This window comes from Triplophysa dalaica, chromosome 12 (assembly GCF_015846415.1).
Source record: "Triplophysa dalaica isolate WHDGS20190420 chromosome 12, ASM1584641v1, whole genome shotgun sequence".
Classification (NCBI taxonomy): domain Eukaryota; kingdom Metazoa; phylum Chordata; class Actinopteri; order Cypriniformes; family Nemacheilidae; genus Triplophysa; species Triplophysa dalaica.
Genome location: NC_079553.1, coordinates 4,097,447 through 4,117,457, shown reverse-complemented (window position 1 = coordinate 4,117,457; position 20,011 = coordinate 4,097,447). Strand labels below are relative to the sequence as shown.

General features: G+C 38.5%; 2 protein-coding genes across 7 annotated transcripts; one reads left to right on the top strand and one right to left on the bottom strand.

Annotated features, from left to right (window-relative positions):
- The first annotated feature begins 214 nt into the window (after positions 1 to 214).
- Positions 215 to 5,005, top strand: pou3f2b (POU class 3 homeobox 2b). The gene is given in 2 exon segments (XM_056761683.1): positions 215 to 1,077; positions 1,080 to 5,005. Coding segments are annotated over 2 exon segments (1,275 nt in total). The 5' UTR covers positions 215 to 995; the 3' UTR covers positions 2,273 to 5,005.
- A 1,893-nt stretch (positions 5,006 to 6,898) lies between these two features.
- fbxl4 (F-box and leucine-rich repeat protein 4) lies at positions 6,899 to 14,158 on the bottom strand. 6 transcript variants are annotated; one of them, XM_056762809.1, is made up of 9 exons: positions 14,047 to 14,149; positions 13,271 to 13,489; positions 12,323 to 12,934; positions 11,854 to 12,190; positions 10,916 to 11,160; positions 10,294 to 10,507; positions 8,593 to 8,664; positions 7,999 to 8,311; positions 6,899 to 7,883 (listed from the first exon to the last, which is right to left on the bottom strand). In XM_056762809.1, the coding sequence occupies exons 3-9, from the start codon at positions 12,826 to 12,828 to the stop codon at positions 7,720 to 7,722; spliced, it is 1,851 nt and encodes a 616-aa protein (XP_056618787.1). In that variant the 5' UTR covers positions 12,829 to 12,934; positions 13,271 to 13,489; positions 14,047 to 14,149; the 3' UTR covers positions 6,899 to 7,719. The 6 variants fall into 6 exon arrangements, with proteins under 6 accessions (XP_056618787.1, XP_056618785.1, XP_056618788.1 ...); XM_056762807.1 differs by having other exon boundaries at positions 13,300 to 13,489; XM_056762810.1 differs by having other exon boundaries at positions 13,362 to 13,489.
- Between the last annotated feature and the right edge of the window lie 5,853 nt (positions 14,159 to 20,011).

Here is a 20,011-nt window from a genome sequence, read left to right as displayed (position 1 = left end):
TTTACTAAAATGCAAGGCACTTGTATCGACTGTTTTTTCCTACTCCCACGTGTTATGAAAAAGACATGGCAAACAAGCATACTACACAATCTTCTTTCTTTTATTTGCGTAATGAGAAACACAGCAATAACATGTCATGTATTATGACAATTACAATATAATACAACGGTTGACAGTGTTAATCGTAAATAAAATACATTACACATTTCTTCTGTAAAATAGCTTCACAAATATATAAAACAATTAAATACAACATTTCATAATACAATTAATTATTTTAAAAAATAAGGTTTCCAAGTAGCTATATTGATTAATATGCTCCAGATACAACCACAAACTTTAACTTTTAGAAACTGTGGAATTATGAGTTTATGTATTTTCGTTCAGTTCTTGGTTTGTTTTTGTCCTATATCACTCCAAATAAACACACGAATGAAACACTGATATAGTTAAGAAAACTTGGATATAAACACGTACTGAAACTGACAGAATGTCATGCAGGAGACACAGAATGTGAGCATATTTCCACTAAAACTCTGAACGTGATTTTAAAGTTTCCATTCTCCAAATAACTGTCAAAATTCTGACAATTTGACAAAAATTACGCTAAATTACCTCATTACATAAATGGTTCAAAATGAAATTAGTTGTCAAACAAATACTCAACGCCTGTAATAAATCTATAAAATTTCATCACATTAAATGTCTTGATTTAGGTTTTGGTAAATTCAGATTCTGTCAAATCAGTCACATAGATAATCAATGACAAATTTGATTACGGATACTATATACTAGTCATTTCTAAGTTATAAAAGTTATAACCTTTGATGGTCTTCGCTCCGGTCTTGGTGCCCCGTCGGTCCCTCACATTTCAGAGGTGCTGCAGGACACCGAGTTCTTTTGAGGGAAAGAGGCAGTGTTTGTTAAGACTCTTAGCTAACCAATGAACTAAGAGCTCCCTCTAAAAATGCACGTCCTTCATCCATTTCTGCCCAATGAACGTCTCGAAAGGCGGAGCTCAGGTGCGCGCCGCTGCGTCCACTTGGCAAAGAGCCTGGGAGACGCCTGTGGCAAAAGAGTAACTGTCAAATGCAAGGTTCCTTTAATAGGAGCGATCAGTCCGGCTCCGAGAGTCATGGCGACTACAGCATCCAATCATTACAATATCCTCACTTCCAGCCCATCTATTGTACACTCGGAGCCTGGAAGCATGCAGCAAGCTACGGCTTACAGGGACGCGCAAACCCTGTTGCAGAGTGACTACTCGCTGCAGAGCAACAGTCACCCGCTCAGCCACGCGCACCAGTGGATAACAGCCTTGTCACACGGAGAAGGAGCTCCGTGGTCGTCCAGTCCGCTCGGCGAACAGGACATCAAGCCAGCGGTACAGAGCAGCCGGGACGAGATGCACAATACCAGCAATTTACAGCATCAGTCGCGACCACCCCACCTGGTACACCAGACGCACGGCAACCATCACGACTCAAGGGCATGGAGAACAACGACGGCAGCTCACATTCCCAGCATGGCAACATCAAACGGACAGAGCCTTATTTATTCTCAGCCCGGGTTCAGCGTGAACGGTCTCATCCCGGGCACCGGGCAGGGCATACACCACCACAGCATGCGAGACGCGCACGAGGACCACCACAGCCCACATCTCAGCGACCACGGCCATCCGCCGTCCCAACACCAGCACCAGGGGCACCAGGGTCACCACGACCACTCGGACGAGGATACGCCGACCTCCGACGACTTGGAACAGTTTGCAAAACAGTTTAAACAGAGGAGGATCAAGCTGGGTTTCACTCAGGCGGACGTTGGACTAGCTTTGGGGACCCTGTATGGAAATGTGTTTTCGCAGACCACAATATGCAGGTTCGAGGCCCTGCAACTTAGCTTCAAGAACATGTGCAAGCTCAAACCTTTGTTAAACAAGTGGTTGGAGGAGGCAGATTCCACATCTGGTAGCCCCACGAGCTTGGACAAGATAGCCGCGCAAGGGAGGAAAAGGAAAAAGAGGACTTCCATTGAGGTAAGCGTCAAAGGGGCTTTGGAGAGCCATTTCCTGAAGTGCCCAAAGCCAGCCGCGTCGGAAATTACTTCGCTGGCGGACAGTCTGCAGTTGGAAAAAGAGGTAGTGAGGGTTTGGTTTTGTAACAGAAGACAGAAAGAGAAACGGATGACTCCTCCCGGCGGACCTCTACCGGGTACCGAGGACGTATACGGAGACACGCCGCCGCATCACGGGATTCAGACGCCGGTTCAGTGAAAAATAAGGACATGTCGTATTGCCTATTGACTGTCTCAGACTTAATTTATACGTTCTAAACACTGGAACTATCCAAAGCGATAGCAGCTGCGGTTCAACACTGAGGCGCGGGAGCAGATATGAGAGGATATACATGCGTCTTCAATGTTACTCAAAATTCGTACTGCTGCACCAGAGGGGACGCGTGTTCCCCCCAGGAGTAAAGAGAACGGTTGTTCTGTGAATACCCAGCACTGTGAAAAGACGCAGTTTTAAGGTGTAACCCTACTATTTAACGTACACTTTGAGACGAGCGAATTGTCCCTCAAACGTGAGCATGGGTGTCCCATAGCCAGTTGTTTACATCTAGACCCAATAGGATACAGAAACACATCCACTGCGTTTTCTTTAGCAGGTTCAGTCGAAAGCCCGAAAAGTGACTAGAGCTGCAGCATCAAATACACGCCATTTTTACTTGTATTGTAGGCGACTGAGGGTGAACATCGAGTCAGAAAAAAAACATCAATGTGACATGCATCCGCCCACGATTATATTGGCATCAGCGAAAGGCCTTCAAACATACCATTATTTTTATATTATTATTGTTGTTGTTATTATAGATACAGCATGGCTGTGTACAGACATACTACGAGGTGCAAGGTCAAGCCAAACACAATTGATTCTATAGCCATTCCCTTAGTCTTATCAATACGGATGGCTCTAAATTGAAAAGAGAAACTGGCAGGACCCAGCAGCAGACAGATCACCGAAGGGCTAGAGATAGAAACCTTTCCGTCTATCTAGTCATATTACCACAAATACAATTGTTTCGCAGGACTCCAAACAGTGCTGTAAATATTGTATAATTTTGAAAGGACATAGCTTCGTTATCCTCTCACTTGAGCACTTTTTCTTATCGTTTGTAATTTGGAAAAGATTTAGCGGTTTGTTTATTCCTCGTTTGTTTCAGATGATTTTGCATTAGAGTTGGTATATTTGCCTTTATATTTATAGTCATTTAGCCGGATATTGCTTGCTATCTCTCGCGTGAGTCAGTTGCTTTTTAACCCACATTCAGCTGCTTTTTTATAAATTATGAGCTGACTTTACTATATGTTTATGTATAGTAAACAATGTTCAGTCTTCAACAATGTTAGCACTATTTTCTACACAACAAATTCAATATTATATATCTCAAACATTTGAATGTCTTTTTTAATTATTTTGAAATAGAAATGATTTACATTGTATAATGGAGAATGGGAAAAGCAAGTGATGTGACCTGCAATATTTTCGTTTAAAGGCAAAAGGTTTTTCAGTGTTTCATACGACAAAACGTCTTTAAATTTCATTGCCGTCATTTATCAAAGCATATCAATTTGAAACACGAGCACTACGTTATTATTCTTTTTTTATTCTTATTAATATTATTATGTTTAAATTTTCCACACGTTTTACCCAACAGCAGAGCTTTACAGAGTCAATTGATTTTGGGGGGCATTTAAAGTTGTCATTGTGTTGGTCCGGGTTCGCATATGTAGGGTCACGATGCATTGATTATTTACAGAAAATGTAAACACTGGAAGTCTGGAACTGGAAAGATTTGTCCCCGGGGGTTTACTATACGTCATTATTTGTAAATACAATTCTACAATCAGAAATTATCCTTTTTTATTATTATTATTATTATTTTTATTTTGATTATGCTTTTAATATTATTTGGGTGTAGATCTATTCCAGGGACATCTTTTGTTACGGTTCTCATTCTTCTTCAAAAGAAAACAAAAGAAACATTTAGATGAATTAATCAAACTACCATGTAATTCTACCAGATTATGGGATGTATTTATTTGTCGTTTTGTTTACTCTGTCAGAAAGACTCATTCAAACGTTGAAATGGATAAATTTGTGGGTATAATAAAATGCGCAGAGGTTGTGATAGAGAATTGATTTTTGTAGCACATCATGTTTATAGTATCCTAAATCTGTGAATCTAAGATAACATTTTATTTCGTCGAGTGAATAATTTATGTGCATTTTAATGTTTTGGTCAAGGTTTGTAAGCAATGGGCAAAATAATCCAGAATAATAATAAAATACAAATATAAATAAACATACTAAAAATACAATTAATGATTTGAACGTCAACGCCGAATTTGCATAACAGGATGTAACAAATACAAACCAAAAAGATTTAAAAAAACCCCATTTGTTAATAATAATAGCTTGAGAAGTGATGACAGACGGAAGATTTGAGGTATTTTGTCGGTTTCGTTTTAGCGCCGTTCATTAAAACAACGCTGAATTTCGTGATAAAGTTAATATTATCCATAGATACAATTGTTCACCGATGTTTATAATAATTGGACTCCGGGCCAATAAGCATAATTCCTGTTTAAATTAGATTTGGTGCAATTTATACATTTTTGTGTCAAAACGTTTGTCTCGATATTTATGCGCCCTAATTCGTCTTAATTCTTTTGTGTGTGTGTGTATGTTTTACGTATTTTTTGAAAGATGTTTAAAACAGCTTGCCAAGGATTCTCTAAATTCCAGTTTAATTTTATACAGTCTTATTTTTAAAATATTAAATAATAAACAGTGTATATTGTTAGTAGGCCTTATGATGTCAAACGTCTGATTTTATATTTACGTAATGACTAATCCTAATGAATTTGTATTGATTGTTGGTGGGTTCTTATAAGTTTGTTATCATCGTTCATAGTGCCTCGCTTTTGCTGGCGATATTGAACATCACGACTCCTTACCATTCACCGTTTAAGAGCAAGACGTTTTTGGTAGCAACGTTATATAACGTAACGTTATATAACGTTAACAACGTTATAGGTTTCAAAGTGATCGATTTCCTCCATATTTAAAAGGTCTAGAATTTGTTGTAATGAATGTGGTGTCATCGTTATCCTCTAGTGCCACCTAGTGTGGTTTGTTCCAGGACCCCAAAACATCAAAGCGGTTTGCTACATTTGCAGCTTAGTCTCTTAAAAAGCCGGATTATACTAAATCACTGCTGTTCCTATTTTTTATTTCCTTTGAAAATACATGCTGGAACACAAGGAATTTCCGCACTTCTCATATATACTTAAATTATTTTAGAATGTGTTGGCCAATGGGTCCAGTTTCTCTCTATGCACTAAAAACAATTTAAAAATGGGCCTACCAAATTTTATCTATATAAAATAGCAGGCCACTTATGCATGGCTTCTCATGTGTTTTCTGCTCCAAATCCCAAATAATAGCAAATAGAAAACGATTATTTTAATCAAATTATGTAATTAAATCACAATTGCAGCATGAACAAATTAATTTGAGTAGAGCAATAATATATATATATATATATATATATATATTAGATCACAACTTGCAGTATCTAATGTATAATACATTCTCTTATAAAATCATAATGTATGCATCAAAAAACATGTTTAAGCTGATTCCTGTTGAGGTAATTCTTTAAAAGAGAACATTTTGACATTGCAATATTCATTATAAATATTTAAATCCAAGATGTTCTGAAAATTTGATCAAGGTGACTACAACGTCCAATTATAAACACAAAAAGATTCAAAAAGATAAATATCACCACAAACTTAGCCTCCCTCGAAATGAAATTTCCTTGATGTCTATCACCGTCCATTTTAAAGGTAAAAAATTCAAAAGTATTCTTGAAGGAATAAAGCTGTACTAAGGTAGAACAAATCATCCAATCATCAAAACAATTAAAATGTGCAAAAGTGGTCATGGCAATACGGGTTTAAAATTGTGGTCCTGAACTTAGAAATTCTGGGAAATAAAACTTAAAGCCAAAGCAGCAAAATGTATCATAAATAACCTGAAGTTCAGGCTCAGGAGCTCAAGCCATTCAATACCACGAAAAATGAAAAACACTTAATTTTGGCCTTATACATTCATACTTAAATAATGCTTTTTGAAGTGGTTATGCATGTGAGAGATCGCTGCCAGGTCTAAATTACAGGTTCCAAAAATGGACTTTGCTGTTATGGGTTGCATATCCAATGTATTTACAGGGGTGTAATGACAGTTGTCTGTGTAAAACGGCTATCAATAGTACTAGAAATCAAGAAATCGTTTCTTCTAATTAACTGCATCCTCCAGGTCCTCAGGGCACATTAGAGCTCCTCGGTCCATCATTAAAATAGACATAAACAATTCATTACATCACTGTTAGTCCAATGAGACTGTCACTACCAGATGCAATATTAATATGCCGTTAAACTCTGAGGGATTAATGACAGAAAAAAACGATTTCACTTGGGTGGAGACCCTTGTGGGGTGAAGAGGTTTACTAACCAAGTACTATTTCTTTCTTACTTACTTAGAGAAAACAGTAACAATAACTGCAGAATTGTATCAAGCCTCACTTTATTGAACCAAGACCTCATGTCATTCCCAGATCTGAAACAATGCTAAAAGCCGTCTGCGTTTAAATGGCACAAATTTAATACCATTTAGAAATGATCATTAAGGTAGTAAAACTCAGTATAGCAACAAATAAACATAAATACAGCCTACTCTTTGAGCTTGATTCTGCGTTACTGAGTTTGTTTACAGGGTGTGTTTTGATATAATTATGGTAAATAACAACACAGAGCAAATTAAAAGAGGTAATTAAAAAAAAGATGATTTTTATACCAAAAGTACTTAACAAATATTTTCCCCTGGTTTTGACTTTAAATAACGTAACACCTTTAAATAATATTTTTTGCTTTAAAAGAAAAACCCTTTGGTTTCGGGTGATTTTGGCAAATCACAATTTAGCATAGTACAATACAGACAACGAGCAAACATACAAAGCACTTTTCTCCTAAGGCACAATAATATGTTATCTAGCATGCGTCTGCGTTAAATTAAAAGTCAAGTTTTGAAATTTAGAGAAAAGCTTCTCGCTCTGATGTCAACACGCATGTGCAAAACAGGACTGACTCAAGATATGGGCTTTGCACAAAGTATTGCCACAAAATATTTATGTGATTCAAGTCATTGGGGCCCTGAATTTTTAATAATAAATAATTAAATTAAACCACATTACTTTTACATAAGTTCACAATATTCAACATCAATTCGACAACACTTAACAATGAAAATAAAAACAATCTGTGCTCAGTGTTCTTTTTTATCATTTCAATAAGTACGTTTAAAACAAAACCACTCGGCAGTTGTACAGCATGTTACAAATATCTCTCAAAAATAAAACCCTGAGATCAAGATCAAAAACTGAGGTCTGATGAAATGTGTGATTCAATACATTGTGAGTTCAATCAAGCTGAGATCAAGTGAAACATAACATCTAAACAATTCCTCCATGTGGCAGTTCACAGCTCAGTGTAGTTCAAGACAGTAAGTGCAATTTCACAGCACCAGAATCTCCCCCGGCCATCCACTCACCAGGGTCAAAGAAAACCATGAGAACCTTTAGAAACTGCTCCTGCTTACTGGGTGAAACTCTTCTTAATGGACACAAGGGGGAAAAGGCCACTGAGCTCCTGGACAAGGCGCGAGTCGATCTGCAAGCAGAAGGACACGTCCAGCAGCTTCAGCTGAGGACACGACTGCAACAACTTGCGCAGAGATGCAGAGTTCACCATCCGTGTGCCTAAGTTTGCAACAAATAAACATTATACTTTATAAATGCAAAAGCTTTAACTTTTTGGTTTGCCCAACTACTTCCACATTCTACGCACAAATTCTTTGCGAATACTTCATCTCACCGAGTATATCGAGATGCTCCAGCGCATTGCAGTTAGCGGCCAGCTCTTCCAGATCAGAGTCGCACACGGTGCGGTTGGCGGTGAGGAAGAGTTTGCGTAGGCGTGGCAAGCTGCGAGCCAAATGCTGGAAGCAGCCGGAGCTGCTCTGAAGCATGGAGCACCATCCCAGTTCCAGCTCCTCCAGCAGCCTGCAGCCCGTAACCAGCTCGGCCAGCCCGCGCTCGCTCAGGTTCTTGCAGCGCCAAAGGTCGAGGGATCGCAGGGAACGGCAGCGTGAACTGATCATGCTCGCCACAACGTCAAAGTCATCGATCTGTGCTCAGAGGGACACAGTGATGCATGTACGTTGCTAACTAACTGCCATTAGTTTAAGATCACACTATCACTAGGGTCATGAGAATAAAATCACAATTTAAAAGTTTGATATGAAAGAATACAATCATAAGGGTGTGCAGGGACTATTTATATAAAAACAGTACCTCTAGTTTACGGTTCAAGTGGAGGAAATGAACAATATGATCAAGAACGAGCTGATGTGTCCAAACATGCACAGGAACGAATGGTAGTTTCCATTCTTCTATCAAACAGACTTACCATGACACAACTTCCGAGGTTAAGGTGCCTGAGCTCTGTACAGAATGTGAGGATGCTCAACATGGCAGATTGCTGCCGATGTGGAGAAGGAGAGAACAGGGAACAGTTAGGACTAACACAATGCTAAAATGAAAATATTAAAGTGTGTCCTGCTGCCAGAAAAATTAGATGCAGGAATGCCTACTTGACATCACAGCCTAACATGCCAACATTCAACTGAGCTTTCCAATATTCGTTCAAATGGATATGTCAAAATAAAACTATTATATGACTTTATTGTTGATGGTCACAGCGAAGATAAAATGACATCATTTTTTACAAAGTGGGTAAAAAAATACAGCCGTTGCTTTGTTGTATTTCACTTGACCATTCTGTGTGATATAATGCATAAACACTGCGCTTGGGTTTGTTTCACAGTTATTTACACTAGGTCCCATGCAGAAGATGCATTTTTATTTAAGCAATGACAAAAATGATGAAAAAATGGGTTTGCATAAGTGTTACAGGCTGGGCATTTTTGTGTGTGTATGTTTACACAGTTAACATCACTACAGAAGTAGCTACAGAAAAATTATACGCTTTTGGAGACGCACACAGATGCTGAGTCACTCCTAACCACACTCGGAGGATGCCGTTTCTTATTTTTCTCTCGACCTGAGATGAGTGGCACGCTTGGGCCTGCGATGACATGCAGCATACTGATTAAAAGATAATATATCCAGTAAATCTAGCTCTGTGTCTTGATACAATATAATAAGAAAAGAAACATAACATCTTAAAATAGACAAGTGTAAACATGTTTACTTCTCAATTCTCCAAGATTTTATTTGGATGAAAGCGTATAAATAATAAACAAATTTAGATGTGCATGACACAGATCTTTGGATGAACAAACATTTCAGCCACGGATCTGTAATGAGCGATTTTGGCTTTGATGTTAAAAAACTTTTTTTAATTATGAGATAAAACGAGTCAAACAAAAGCTTTCATAAAGTCAATCTTTCTAAAGATTTTTTAAATGAAGACATTTTTTGTGAAGATCTAAAGTGCTTGCTGCTTGTAAAGTTACAAACGCATAATGCAGAAGTAACATATCAAACATAAACAGCGATGTTTAAAAACACAATGTTAATTTGTTTATAAAGGAACTGAGCAGGGGTACAGCTTCCTATTTCTGGAGTTTTTTAGTTTAAGTGCTGCTACAAGAAAACAAACTGCTATGATTGGCTTCACCTCAGTATAGCCCCTCCCACTAAAACTGATCCAACAGAAATCAGCTGGTCTGGTGAGCAGTTTTAAAATGATCTTAAGCAACTTGGAATGCATTTCAAACTATATGTTTTATGAGTACATATTCGATGGATTTTCAATGCTAACAAACACTATCAAACAACTTTGAGTCTGTTGAGTTGGAGTAATTTGATTTCAAGTGAATCAATTCAAGCAAATGCTTCTCTAGCTCAAACAGTACAGCATTTTCATTAACAGCGCAAAGGGTCATGGGTTCAATGCCCAGGGAATACACATACTGAGCGAAAATACCTTGAACACATTGTAAATCCCTTTGAATATCCGCCAAATGCATAAATGTAATCGAGTCATTTTTAATCTAGCTAAAGCAGATCAAAATAATTACACGTTGGGTCAAATAAAACAAAGACAAGAACCCTTGAATCAATATACTGAGATCAATCCGCTCACCTCAACTTTGGTGCGATGCAGTACGAGGCGGCGTAGATTAGTGAGTTTGGCAATGTGATTGAAGGCTTGAGGATGCAGACGGTCACAGGAAGCCAAATTCAGCTCCTGCAGGTTCGGACACATCTGGGCGATCACCTCTAAACACGCTTCATTCAGGAAATGACAGCATGACAACTCCAAACACACCAGACTGAGCCCACAGGCCTTTATAAAACTTGAAGTGAAAAATAAGACAGAGATGGAGTAGATGTTTGGAAGACCAGATGAAGACAATACGTATGTTCATCGGTTTCACTGTTTACAAAATAATCTATAGACTACAGTTTAATGAAATTGAGGAATCTTTACAAGACGTAATTGGGTTATCACTTTCTGTAATATATACTATAATGATTGACTTTATCTACCACAGTAACATCATATCTCAAACTGTCTGTTTTTAGGGTCTTTCCCAAAAATAATTGATCTTTGTGATCAATTATTTGCGTTTGATGTAATTCAACCACCTCAGGTAAATGTATACATTTCTTCTAAGAACAGTACACAAAAGTTCACACATGTCCTAGCTCCAAAAATGTACACCCGATGTCACAGGATCCGATTTACGGATTCACATCATTACCTGCAGAAGCCAGCGGCCGTCACAGCTCCCCGGTTGCCCGTCCAGGACATGTTTAGCCTCTGCAGGAGGGTGCAGCGGCTCTGCAGGTGGCACAGGGAGGCATCAGTAAGTCGGGCCCAGTATGGCTGCAGGCTGAGCTGGATGTACTGCAGCGGGTCACAGCAGTGCTTGTGAAAGAGCTTGCAGCTCTGAGCCAACCGGCACAGGTCCGGAACCGGCAGGTGACACACGATCAGCTGGATCAGCTACAGGAAGACAAACATATTTACTGTGAACAAATGATAAAAATCTATAATACACTATTTACATAAATGACAAAACTAATATATTACTATAATTAATTTCTCTTTCTTCTTCGTTGGACTACGATGCTTTGTAGAACTTTACTTGGTTGGTCAGATATTTGGATTTTTGAGAATATAAATATTTGAGTGTGCTTTTAGATAATGCTACATTACATTTTGAACATCACCATGTTGGTCATAAACATAGGATATCAGGTAAGATCACTTTTAAGACTTTTGTGGCTGTGCTGGTTTTCGTTTTGGTGTGAACACTGTTGGCCGGGATGAACAATAGTTTGGGTGTTGAGCTCATATGGGTTTACAGATAATACCTGTATTATCTTTCCAAAACAAATATGCATTCGCCATAACAACACTGAGACTGACAGTGGTTTGGACAGGAGATCAGAGCTGTGTTAGGGTAATGTGGGGTTACGAATGGCAAAGGCATTTTGAAATGACAATAAAATGATCTTTAATTAGATAAAACGTCCCGTTACAACCACACCAAGAGGAGTTACACCAAATCTCACCTGCAAACTAGCATTTCTCTACTCTGCTATCAACGATTCTTTAAACCGATGTTCTAAAAAACAAATGTTCTACATCATGCGTGCATTGTGGGTAATTATACTCAATGTCTCCTGTGCTAACCTCATAAGGAAGCCTATCAAAGTAGCCGTTTCCAAAGTTGTGCCGATTTTCTCCACCCGACCTGCAGCAGAGACCTCCAATGTCGTTGAACTCCTCATCGCTGTCACTCAGATCACTGATGTCAATGACAGGGATCTTATAAAGGGCTAGAATGGGTCTCTCCCGAACACCCCGCAGGATCACAGCATCCAGCTCGGTGTAGTATTCCAGCAGAGAGCTGTTCACCTCCAGACGCAACAGGTTGGTTGGAAAGCTGATCTGTCTGATGCTGGGGGAGAACTGGCGAGCTTGAGGGGTCGGAGCTTTGGTGGGCTTGCCGGCCCACAAGACCTCCCACCTGCACAAACATCCAGATGATATATTTGGCATCCTTACTAATAGAACTATGTGCAACGGCATATTACTCATCGTGGACCACACCTTGTTCGATTACCAGACCAAAACTACAACAACACACTCAACATTTTACCTAACATCAGTTGGTGGGTTCTGGGAGAACGGGTTAAGAGAGCATGCTAGGATCTTGATAATGGCTCCAGGGTGGTACGTCTCCAGCACCTCGACAGCTGTGGGATACACACGCTCCTCGAAGGCCAGCTCCAGGTAGTCCTGGCTTTGAAAATTGGGTGGCGTGCGGCGGAATGGGGGCGAGGCGCTGGCACACTGCCTCCACCAACTTCCATAAGTCCGAAACACAGCCGTCTGAGTAAAGTCTCCTGTGCTGGGATAGACGTTAGGCACTCCCGCCAGGTTCCACATAGTGTAGGACATACTGTTCTCGCTGCCGTAGTGAGAGCTAAAGTCCAGGACCTCCTTGCCGTATTGCTCCACCTCGACAGTGATGGGCAGAACCGCACGCTGGCCCAGCTCCACAGCCCGCCGGCTGCCCAATCCCTGACTCCGCGTCCCGCTCCTGGAGCGCCGCCGTAGACAGATATAGTAAAACATGCTTAGAAGGGTTAGCATAGGAAACATGGAGCAGCAGGGTTGGGTTTGAGTCAGGAAGCACGCCCCCTGCACTGTAGCGCGAGTGGGATCGGGTTCTACTCAGCACAGGCTATAGGCCATCTGCATGCATGACCTGTAGGTTAGAGAGACACACACAACCAACAACACAAGATTGTGAAAACCCTTAAATGCCAAGACTTATCAAATTAAGAAAACTAAGTGTACAGCTAGACTACTGTAGCTATTGTGTTTCGCATGCTGGGGGTTCAAACAAAAAATGTGCTGTGGTCTATGGAGTAAGTGTACAATGGTTCCTCAATAGACTTGCATTCTGACTTCTTTAATTCTCGGGGTCAAACTGTACAATGTATTTTTAACCAAGAGTAGAAAAACAAGAAACACAGCATAATACGTAGCACATTAAGAATAAACACTATTGCAGGGCTGCTTCCTTAAAGTTATAGTTCACCCATAAATGAAAATGATGTCATCATTTACTCATCCTCTTGTAATTTCGAGCCTTTATGACTTTCTTTCTTCCGAAGAACACAAATGTAGACCTTTTAAAGAAAGTTGGTGACCGACCACCTGCCAATCATTCACTTTCTGTTGTATGGACATAATAGTTCACCATTGCAAGTGAATGGGGGCCTGTCGACGACATTCTTCAAAATATCTGCTTTGTGTTCTGCGGAAGAAAGAAAGTCATACAGGTTTGAAATGAGTAAGTGAGTAAATGTTGACAGAATTTTTATTTTTGGGTGATGACTTCAAAGCATAAACTTGAAAAAGGGAAGCAAAGCTCTTCCTAATCAATTATGTTGCATTTAAGGCCTCTCACTGGTGTATGTTACGTCATTTCTTTAACATGTTATGGTTTAGGCTAAAATATTGGTTTAATGCCATAAACTGGAATTAGTTTTCAGGAATATAATGTGCGATTTAACTAAACACAGCGTGTTTTTTATTGCAGTGTCATTCAACATCACAAATGACCAAACATAGCATTTAATGTTAGTTTTATCTTATCACTTCAAAATACTATCGTCATCGTATAATGTTGACCCTGAGTGGCTTTAACGTGACGTGTTTAAAACATGTCTTAAATGTAATGTCATAAGAACGAGGGCAAATTGTTAGCGGGCTGAGCTAACCTCAGAGTTCTGTGAATCTGCTGACGTTAAATCATAACGCAGGCTGTCATGCACACAACGACAGTTTTCTTAAAAAACAACGAAAACTTACAAATAATATGAGTGCTGCTGTTGTCGGTCCATGTCTCACTTCTGCTGTCATTGCTCGCACATTCTTCACTATTCTCGTGAAATAAATATAAACATCCGCTTTTCCTCTGCGCAATGAATTGTGGGAAGTGAAGTTCCGCTGCACTGGCTTACGCTAGAATACACAAGAATGTCTAGAATTGCGAGGTAATAATAAAGCAATCGTATTGTATGTCATGTCCATGACCTAAGCACGTTTAAAGTGAGATGAACATACAAATATTATATAATAAACATGAATAATTCCCAATTCAATCTTCGTTTAAATCTTTGAATGAACGCAATTGCCTAAGAAATCGACTTTACGAAACGACTTTTATTTGTCTTTTGCAAATAAATGATCATTATAGGCTACTCTCCATTTTATCATTTTAACATGATTTCTTTCACTTAATATTTGGATTTAATGGTTTCCCTCGATATTCTAGCTCATTATCATCGTGTGACACAAAATAATTCTCTGTGACATTAGAAATAATGATGAATGTAAAGGAAAATTATGGAAAACTTAATGAGGCGTTCGCCGCTGCCATTAGTCTAATTAATTTAGTTTTAAGAATTTCGTCTTGTCAGAATTAACGTAAACTATTGCAAAAAGCCGTGATGGTGATGTTCTGCGTTGCTATCGATAAAAGTCAAGCAAAGGAACAAACCAATTAAAGGATTGCTCGAAATAAAATGTTCGATTTTTATGTCATCACAAAGTCATTTAAGTATGAAATGGAATAAAGGTAAACTAATGTTTGTGACAATTGAATGTTTTTAAATACTAAATAAAGCTACTTTTATAGATCCTCGTAAAGTCACGTGCAAATACATTTCTAATCTCGTCTCAATTGGTCGCTTTTTCTCTCATGTAACAATTTACCGAAAAGCACAAACCCTTTGTAGTCCGGAAGAAAGACGTTGTTTTGATGTTCTGAATAATACATTTGTTTGTTTGAATTGACTGAGAATGTGGCGATTGTGACATTTATTTCATCCTTAATGGCCAGATTCCCTCACGGCCTGTCCTGCTGACTCTCTGGTGGATAGAAGGCGCGGTGCAGGCTCAGCTCCAAAGAATACGACCCGCTGGCTGTCCATCACGAGCGGAGGGAAACAGATGCATATGACCGCATATTGGCTGGCATTTGCATCGATGAATGACTTGTCCGGTCGGATTGTCTCGTGGGTGAATTGAAGCCCCATTGTCACCACAAAGAGCATTGAGTCTCTATGGAAGCTTCGCTGAGCAATCACAGGCCAAACTCTCATTAGGAGTGGAGCTGTACGCCGGATAAAGACGAAAATTGAATTTGAATAACACACTCTACAAATGCAGCTTTCTTATACGCTGAAAATGATTCCCCTTTTGTGCACAACAATAATTTTTTGCGGTTGCATGACATTTTAATAGAGACAAACTTTGGATCTGAAAGCACAGCAGAGAGTCTGAGAGAAAAGGGCGTGGATGCATTTAGCCTTGATAAGGAAAAAGGTGTGAAAAGTAATGGTTTAAGGAAAGCGGTGAAAGCAGTGGATCCTTTAACGAAAAAGGGCTTGCTGAAGGATTGACACAAGGAAAAGAGAAGGTTGATGGTGTTGAGTCTGTTAGCCTCCAGCGTGGACAGCTCCCTTGACTGACAGTGTGATCAGCTGTCAGCTCCTGCAGGCATCACAGACAGGCATCCTGTCTTCTGTCAGGACTCTGTTCCAGCCTGCTGTTCCATGCACACGTGCAGGAACACACACACACTGGGTCCTATTCTCCCTCCGACCCAGCTGTCAAAAAGAGCACAGCTAAATAATGAATCTGGCCGTATTCCTTGACGGAAAGGTGGCGGGGAGGGGGATGATGGGAGAGTTTGAGGATACTCGAGGGAAAACCGAAAACAAACCTCAGTCCATTTACTGTAATCCCTTTCTTCACAGCCACAGTGGAACAAGACAACAGCATCAACAAAAATACTGATATCCTTCCATCAGTTGTCATAAATAGTACTTGCTTTGACATTATCTGCTCTTTGACGATCAAAGGCCACTTGGCCGATGCTTACTAGAGGAAAAAGAAAACAAACCCGGCTCTCTCCACACAAAGCGAGCTGAGAACCGAGCCCAGGCACCCTAATTCCATGCTAATTCCCTTAATTTATTAGAAACACTGGAATTCAGTTCCTAATCTTCTTTTTGTTTGACCATTTTTTTATAAATAATTGATTTCTAATCAATTATTCTTAATCCATAAACCCTTAAATGCTTAACATTTTACTGAACTGGGGCATCGTTCATTACCTTCCTCCCCATTTATTTTCAGAAGTTAGTCCTTCATTGTTTATTATCTGCTATTCAACACGAAAAGAACACAAACATGTAAAATAATATCTGTGTATAGGCTCACTAAAGACCTAAATGTACACTTATTCCGATCGATAACACAATAGACTTATGGAACTGCCATGCATTTAAATTCCAAATAAATAAATTATTTCTTAAAGTCTAATCCAATTGAATGCTGTTTCCTGTAGCGCCCTCCAGTTCCTTAATTCCTTTAATGTTCATGGTCAAGCAACATGAAATCATTTGTTCTTAACATTTTACAGAAAATTTAGGAGGACAAGCCTTTTAATACAGCCTAAAATAAACATTTTGCCCTCTGATCCTTTTACTCCCTGTAATCCATTCACTTAACTACAGCAACAATTTTTGAAGCCATCAAAATTACAACATGCTGAAAATATTCATCCCGACCCTTAAACCCTCATTTCTGATTCAAACATTTAAAGCACTGCCAGCTTAAACATGCATACTGTAACTTTACATACGGTTTGGATTACTACATTTTTTTGTCAGGATGTCAATCCATTAGTTTGATAAGTTTTTTTATACAGTACTTAGAATAAGCACAATCGTTTTGATACGATCAATGACCACTCTATTACACCTTCTCCACTATAATTCATCCCTTCAGCTTTGCGTTTAGAAATGAAGTCTGATTATTTTCTATACACACTTGGTTTTTGCACACATACACACATAGACAGACACACATCCCAGCCTGATGGCCCCAGGTGAGAGCATTACAATTCACATAGATTAGAATACATTTGCCAACTTGCCAGGTGTTCTCAAATGCAGGCCTATCACCATGGCAAATCGCTCGGCAGTGGCGCAATTGAATGACACTTCACATTCAAATCAAAAGCAGTTACTCCCTCTCTCTGTGGCATGATAGTCTTTTGAACAGGAGCCAGCATAGTGGGAGGAACCTGTGGCTATAACAACATTATCTGAATTAAAATGGCTTTGATCACTAACAATGGACAGCGAAACACTCGAAATAAAGAGCTTTTGTAAATCCAGTGCCTTAAAACAAAACTGGGTATGACTCAACGCAGCCCAAAGACCGTCAAAGGCTTTCCTTGCGTATCTGAATACAAACATTTTAATCTGTGAATAAGAGCGAATATAAATTATTCATTTTTAACACTTTCTGTTTTTGATCCCATCTCCTCCAAAGTGATATGCACCTGTTTTGTTTTTGTGCCAAACAAAACCTCTCGAATCATTAGAAATATTGCATTCAAGGGCATACGGCAAGGTTCAAAAGTCTGAGGCCGCTTTTACCGTACATTACATTTTTTTCATTACAGTTTATATTATCAGCATTGAGAGGAAAGTTGAACTGAACAAATTTTACATACATTTCAGAATTTTGTATTATTGTATCACCCTAAAACTTGTTCAAATGTTCAAAATAATCAAATAGATTAAGTAACGTAAACTTATTTTTTTTTAAAGTTGTACTTTTAATTTTAAGTTTCTGAAACACTTTTTTACTTTTGAGAAAGGAAAATGACTATTTTTGATTTACTTGAAGTTTTTACTAAAAATAAAAATAAATATTTACTCTTTGTTCAATTTACTTAATTTAAACAGGTTAATTCAACACAATTGGTCAAGAAGGATTTCCAATTCCTAGCATGCTTTGCGTTAGGGTTAGTGTAAATTTTATTGTTATGATTTATTTACATTTTTTTAGTAAAGTTAAAGACTTTGTAGTGTTTAATGTTAACTTCTCTTAGATATTTAGAAGAGTTTGACATATTTTTCAGTTCTTTTTTTAGAAGAGTGGTGCATGTGCTTATGCTCTGTCAAGCTGCATTTGACCTGTAACATGTGTTATGTTACCAGTGAACAAGAACTATGCTAATGTCAGTTCTGAGATCATTCTCTTCTTCCTCATAAGTCAAAAGTGTTTGTTTTATGTAAATAAAGACTAAGAAATATATATATAAAAAAAATAGTTTATTTAACTTGAAAATGTAATTTTGGTGTTGTTATTTACGTTCTGTCTACTTAATTTCATGAGAAGGATAAATAAAATAATTAAGTCGCTAAGATTTGGTAAGAACTTTAACTTAACAGTAATCAACATTTTACAGTTCTGCTTACTTTAACCAAGGACCTCTAAAACTCAAAAATGTTTGAGCATTGCCAACTTATCCGGGTTTACAGTGTTGATTCAAATGCAGACTCCTTTGATTTAGAATTTTCATTGTAATGTTAAATATTTCAAACTGACTTAAAGGTCTACAGAAATACTCTGAATATTCATATTCAAGATCATACTTACTTCTAAATGTACCTATAAACACTTCATAATTATTCTAATTTCATATCAGTCTATCGAAATTATATTTGATGACCGCATATGTCTCGCAATTGACTTCATTTACAAAGGTCAAATATGTGCATCGGCCAGGGAGCGATTTGAATGTTTCATGATGATTACCAAAGTTATTCACCTTTTGTCTAAATGACAGAATCTGCAAATATAATTAGCATGGGTGAAAATACAGGGAGATAGTGGCGATGACAGCCATCAGGTTCTTCTATTGTTGCAGCCTTGTGTCCTCCAGCTGAACTTCAGTGCACGGAGCTTAATTGGATTCAGGAACTCTGCTTTGAGGAAGTCATAACCTTGATCTTTCCCCTGGATAAGAGATTTCTTTTTTGCCACCAAATACATGCAAATTTCAGGCTCGGCCTGGGAGAATTACAAACAGACAAACATTGTTTAATTCCATTGTGATTCTGATTAGAGAGAAATAATTAATCACAGCGTTTAGTGGCCCAGAGACATGAAGAAATCTGATCTTGTAGTGGCGCAAACTGGCACAAGCTAGCTGTAATAAAACATTTCAGCTACATATTGTCAGAAATGGCCACTGATTGACATCTGACTTTAAAATTTGTGTAATGTTTGGAAGACCTACTGACAGAAATGCAATATAATACACATTACTATGTCTTCAGATGTGTATAAAGACCTTAATGAAGCGTTATGTTTTTATAACCTTACGAGCTATTTCTATCTACTTACACAGACAAACTGCTCTACAGAGCGCATTTCATAAATACTTCATATCTCCTTCATCAAAGAAGCGTAAACGTGACGACATCTTAGTCCCGTGTGAGCCACCAAAGTGCTCCGGAAGGAAAAGGTGGAGTGATCTGTTGGTTGCAATTTGTAACCTCACCATTAGTTGCCACTAAATGTCATACACTGGACATTTAAGGGTGTCAATGAAATACAAAGAAATAAAAAAGTGAATACAGATTGGACAGGACAGTAAAAAGGTTTTCTAGATTCTGAAAACCTGTTTGATCATGCAGTCTTTGCACACAGGGCTTTTTCAGAGAGCTTTTTACGCACTATTCCTAATAGGTAAAGAGATCACATCGTGTCCTTCACACCTCACACTGCCTCCGTCTTCTTCAATAAGCAATATTGGCAATTTACCTGAGTAAAAAAAATAAAGATAAAAGTGTTCAACAATCTCTTCAAGATAACAAGAGAGCTACAAAAACAAACAGCAGCAAAAAGAGCGGCAATTTTTAACAAAAACAAAAATCTAAATAAGAAACTATAGGACAACAAATTA

Bases quoted from the DNA above. Each gene is read 5' to 3' on its own strand.
- fbxl4 (XM_056762808.1), bottom strand. From the start codon at position 12,828: ATGTTTCCTATGCTAACCCTTCTAAGCATGTTTTACTATATCTGTCTA. The intron at 11,161-11,853 runs GTTAGCACAGGA...GTCTTCCTGTAG, and splicing joins TTGATAGGCTTCCTTATGAG to CTGATCCAGCTGATCGTGTG. The intron at 8,665-10,293 runs GTGAGCGGATTG...CCACATCGGCAG, and splicing joins TGCATCGCACCAAAGTTGAG to CAATCTGCCATGTTGAGCAT.